The sequence below is a fragment of the Rhincodon typus genome, chromosome 19, assembly GCF_021869965.1.
Source record: "Rhincodon typus isolate 14 chromosome 19, sRhiTyp1.1, whole genome shotgun sequence".
NCBI classification, from domain to species: domain Eukaryota; kingdom Metazoa; phylum Chordata; class Chondrichthyes; order Orectolobiformes; family Rhincodontidae; genus Rhincodon; species Rhincodon typus.
In genome coordinates, this window is record NC_063350.1 from 6,203,614 (window position 1) to 6,209,242 (window position 5,629).

The 5,629-nt window shown below is 48.9% G+C and overlaps 1 protein-coding gene across 1 annotated transcript in view; it reads right to left on the reverse strand.

The window, feature by feature from the left end:
• LOC109921575 (zinc finger protein 341-like) overlaps nucleotides 1–5,629 on the reverse strand; it is a 29,014-nt gene that overhangs the window by 20,096 nt on the left and 3,289 nt on the right. The window contains exons 4-5 of the mRNA XM_048608521.1: nucleotides 3,383–3,570; nucleotides 41–231 (exon numbers count right to left, since the gene is read on the reverse strand). Coding sequence (XP_048464478.1) covers nucleotides 41–231; nucleotides 3,383–3,570 — 379 coding nt within the window. The remainder of the gene's footprint in view (nucleotides 1–40; nucleotides 232–3,382; nucleotides 3,571–5,629) is intronic.

Genomic DNA, 5,629 nt, shown 5'->3' on the forward strand with positions numbered 1-5,629 from the left:
GGGACATGCCAGGAGTGAAGCAGCATGAGGAGAGCAGTACCTGTTGGTTCTTGTGCTGGATCATGTGGGACTTCAATTGGAAGTAAGTGACGAATTTCCCGGGACAGAACTGGCACTGGTAGGAGCTGTCAATCACCACCATCTGCTTCACCTCACCACCGGCAACGCCAGCGGCACCGGCCTCACCCGAGTTCACCAGTGCCTGCTGCTCAGGGCTCTCCGATAGTTCTGCTTTAAGTGGAATTTGGAGTGGGGTTAGGGGGGATAGAGGGGAAGGAGTGGAGATTGAGGAGAGAGGGGGGTGACGACTTTACAGACAGGAGAGAGTGGGGAGGAGGGGAGACGGTGGTGTGGGCGGGGGGTGGCAGGGAGGGAGAGATTGGGGTGGGGAGGAGTGTTGGAGAGACGGGGGACAAGGAGAGTGGGAAGAGTGAAGAGAGAAGTGGATGGGGAGAGGGGGTTAAAAGTGAGTGGGTGGGGGTGGAGAGAAATGGGAGAGGAGGCAGAAAGGGGCGAGGCATACAGTAAGGCAGGTGCACGAATAAAGAGGATGAGAGAGAGAGGCGGGGGAGGGAGGAAGAGATACAAGGGCTTGTTAAACATGTCTGACAACAGCCTCATTCACCCTGTTGCCCCTCACCCCTGCCCCTGACATTCTATCGACCAGAGGGAGGGAGAACTAAAATGCTGAAGAACTCATCTAAATGTGACAACACTCAACAACATCCAGTCTCTAAATATTCCAACAAATCACAACTCTCCAACAAATTTTCTTTATTCATTAATGGGATGAGGGCATTACTGGCTAGGCAGCATTTATTGCCCCATCCCTAATTGTTCAGAGGGCAGTTGAGAGTCAACCACATTGCTGTGGGTCTGGAATCACATGTAGGCCACGCCAGGAAAGGATGGCAGTTTCCTTCCCCAAAGGAGATTAGTGAACCAGATGGGTTTTTCCTCAACAATTGACAATGGATTCATGGTCATCATTAGATTCTTAATTCCAGATATTTTATTGAATTCAAATTCCACCATCTGCCGTGGCGGAATTCAAACCCAGGCCCCAGAATGTTATCTGGGGGTCTGGATTAACAGTCCAGCGATAATACCACTAGGCCATCGCCTCAAGTGAATAACCAAATGAAAAACTCTCAAGTGAAAGTCCTCATCTCAGTCTGAAAAGGTGTAGCTTTTATTCAGAGAGGGAATCACTGGGTTTTAAATTCTCCTGCTGGAGAAAGCTTTCTCTCAGCATCAACCCTTCCAATATCTCCTATATTTTGTACAGTCATTCGCCATCACCCACATGGACTCTGGGTACCTAACTCCACTACAGAGAGACAAACGGCTGGTAACAGGTCTTTGGGGGAAACTACGGCCACATGAGGAGACAGCACATTTACAAACTACTCCAGCCCAGGCAGGGATTGAAGCCGCCTCTTCAACACATCCTTCAGCACACTCTACCCAAATGAACCCCTCAGAATCAAACCCTAAATCGCTGAGACCCAGCACTGGTCCTTGCAATACTTGACTATTTACAGCCCTAACGACTTGAAAAAAAAGACCTCCTTTTTATCCCAACTCTTTGCTGAAATGGGTTCATATCTCACCCTAGCTGATGGCCTTTAAGCCTTAATCTTAAAAAACCCATCTGGTTTGCTAATGCCCTTTAGGGAAGGAAATCTGTCATCCTTACCTGGTCTGGCCTACATGTGACTCCAGACCCACAGCAATGGGGATAGTTCCCAACTACCCTACAAAACCTCTCAGTTCTAGGGTAATTAGTGACGGGGCAGTGAATGATACCCACATCGCACACAGGAATAAAGAAACAAAACATTCATCTCTACCAAGCTAATGAATTAGCCACAACATCAGAGGCCCTTATTCTGTGTATTAACCTTTAATGTACTATCCTGTTGTAACTCTTGCGGAAAGCCAGTATTTAACATCATTAGCCAGATCACTGATGACATTTCCCCCCTCAAAAAAACCCTAATGAATTGTTCAGGTAACACTCCCCCACAACCCCTCCCATGAAACCCTGTTGTATCAAATGATTTTCTAAAGTGCTCTGTAACAACTCAACAGTAATAGACTCCAACATTTCCCACATGACTACAAGGCCTTGATCAGATGTCAGTTTGGTTTGTTACTTTGACACAGAGGAGCTCCAGCCAATGAGGGAGGGGCCTCTCAGTTCTCTAAATAGGCCACTTCAAGCCCCCCCCACCCAACACACAATTCAATAAGATCATGGTTGATCTGATTTTAACCTCAACGCTACATTCCTGCCTACTCCCGAGAATCTTTCACCTCCCTGGTCATCAATCTACCTCTGCCTTAAAATATTTAACAATTCTGCATTTACTGCCTTTCAAGGAAGGACAACCAAAACCCAAACAGTCTGCCAGAAAAACATCTTTCCCCATCTGTTTCAAATTGGTGACCCCTTGGTTTTAAACTATGACCCCAAGTTCGAGATGCTGTCACAAGATTAAACATCCTTTCGATTTCCGTCCTGTTAAGTCCCCCTCACGGTCTTATCTGTCTAAATTAACTCACCTCTGCCTCTTCTAACCTCTAGAGGTTACTGGCTCAGTCTGTCCAGTCTTTCCTCACAAGGTAATCTGCTCATTGCAGGGATTAGTCTAATAAACCATCTCTGAACAGCATCCAACACAGTAACATCCTTCTGTATGTAGGGTGACCAGTCTGTTACACTCTACTCCAGATGGGGTCTCACCAATGCCCTGTATAACTGAGGCACATCCTCTCCACTCTTATATTCAATCCCCATTGCTGTGTACCATAACATTCTTTTTCAAGAATCCCTACAGCATGGAAGCAGGCCATTCGGCCCATCAGGTCCACATCGATCCTCCAGACAGCATCCCACTCTGATCTACCCCCCTACCCTATCCCTGTAACCATGCATTTCCCATGTCTAACCCACCTAAGCCCGCACATCCCTGGACACTACGGGCAATTTAGCATGGCCAATCCACCTAATGCGCACATCTTTGGACTGTAGGAGGAAACCGGAGCACCCAGAGGAAGCCCACACAGATACAGGGGGGGAATATGCAAACTCCGCACAGACAGTCGTCCGAGGGTAGATTCGAACCAAGGTCCCTGATGCTGAAGCACCAGTGCTAACCACTGAGCCACCCAGTTCTTGTCAACAACGTCCTTCGTATTCCTCATTGCATTTCTCTGTGACTTTCCAGATTCTGCCCGTTACTACTGGAGTCTCGCTGGGCTCTGACTGACTACGCTTTCTCAGGGAGTAAGAGGCGGAAACGGTTCTGAATGGTGTGATCGCTGCCGAGGGTACAGGAGAACACCGACCCACCTCCCCAGCCCTGGCGCTGCTGACCTGTAGCCTCGTTCTCCTCACGCTCGCCCACCTCCTCTGAGTTGACAGTGAGCACCTGCATGGAGACAGAGGAGTGGGACACCCCAGACGGCCACACCTTGTGGGTCTGCATGTGCTTCTTGACGTTGGATTTCTGAGCGAAGGCCCGGCCGCAGACAATGCACTGGAAGGGTTTCTCCCCCGTGTGGCTGCAGGAACAAGGTGGGGAGAGGGATTCAGAGCTAAGTCGTAAGGCTTCCCCAACTTCAGACCGGTTCAGCAGGTTTCCAAGGGGACATCATAACCTTTTGGGAGTGCAGGGTGCGGGGAGTTGGGGATTGGGGTCACGATTCAGGGATGGAAGAATGAATCTGAATTTCGATAGTGTCTTTCGCGGGCCCAGCACACACCAAAGCACTTCACAGCCAATGAAGCCCTTCGCTGAAGTGGGGTCAGGGCTTTAATGCGGGATATGCACCTACTAATCCACGCACAGCAAGCTCCCACGAACAGGTGTAATAACTGGCGGATTATCTGCTCTGTTTAAGCGACTGTTGATTGAGGAATTAACGTTGGCCGGGAGACTGGGGGAAGATCTTCTCTGCTCTGCTTCAGAGCAGCGCCTCTGTGTCTCTCAAGTCCACCAGGGTCTAGATTTCAACTCAGCACCTGGGACAGTGCAGTGTGCCCGCACGGGAATCTCACCCTGGATTTTACTGTTCCGGGTCCTGGAGTGCGACCCGCTGAGATGGGGCTGAGCTCCAGGCAACAGTCATACCCCATGGAAATCAGTCAAAATGGAGAGGAGGTGGGCCCCATCCTGGTAGAGATAGGAGATGCTCAGCTGCTATACCCCAATCCCGAACAAAACTCCTTCCTGAAAGGAAACCTGCTGTTATCAAGAGCTTGGAGCTGAGAAGGTTGAGGGGTGGTTGGATCGAGGTGTACAAAGTTCTGAGGGGCATAGACAGGGAGAAATGTTACCCCCTGTTAATGTTGAAGGGGGCAATAACTGGGGGGCGGGGGGGGGGGCAGCTTGGGGGTCAGAGGGGAATTGAGGAAAACCTTTCTCGTTCAGAGTTTGATGGGTATCGGGATCTCCCTGCCTAAAAGGGTAGTCAAGCCATGAACCGTCAGGATGTTTAAGAACTATTTAGGTGATGAGTTAAAATGCCAAGGCATACAGAGCCATGGGCCAAGGGCTGGGAAATGGGATTAGAATTGATGGAGCAGAAATAAAAGCAGAAATTGTTGGAGGAACTCAGCAGATCTGGCCGCATCTGTGGAGAGAGAAAGCAAAGTTAATGTTTTAGGTTCGGTGATGCTTCTGTTTTTGTTTCTGATTTCTAGCAATGACAGTTTTTTTTTTAAGACTGGTATGGACATAATGGGCTGAAGGGACTCTGTCAGTGCCGTGAAAGCTCTGGGACTCTAAGCTAGTGCATCTGTTATCCGAGCACACCACAGCTGCCTCCCCCCTGGGTTACTGACTGGAAGTGGGGAGCTTCTGCTCTGCAGGATCCTCTGGGTAATCAGCAACATCCAGACTGCCCAGAGAGCAGGGAAATGATAACCCAGAACCAGCCCTCACTGGTAATTATGCAGCAAGCTCACAGTATATACTGAGGAACAGGAGAAGGCCATTTGGCATCTTGAGCTTGTTCCACCATTCAATCAGATTATGGCCAAGCTGTAGCCTAACTGCATGTAACTGCCTATGGTCCATTTCAGATTTAAAATTAACAACTGACCCACTGCTCTCCCACCTAGTGTGTGTCAAAGTGCTTCCTAACTCCTCTCTGCAACAGTCTGGCCCTAATTCTTAGACAACGCCCCCAGTTATAGAATCGCTAAACAGTGGGAATAGTTTATCTTTATCTATTCTGTCTTTTCCTATTAATATCGTGAAGACTTCGATCAGATCACCTTTAAACCTTCTAAATTCTAAAGAAAACAGGCCTAACGTGTGTAATCTCTCCTCATGATCCAGGTATCATTCTTGTAAACCTGTGCTGTACTCCCTCCAAAGTGAGTGTATCCTGCCTGTGGTGTGGTTCCCAGATCTGCTCACAGTCTCCAAGGAGGGTTTAATCAGGGCCTTGTCCATAGAAATGTACACAGCAGAGGAAGAGGCTGTAAAAATATGGAACAAAAACAAAGTTGCCAGAAATACTCAGCAGGTCTGGCAGCATCTGTGGAGGAGAAAACAGAGTTAACGTTTCGGGTCCGGTGACCCTTCCTCAGAACTGGTTCTGAGGAAGGGTCACC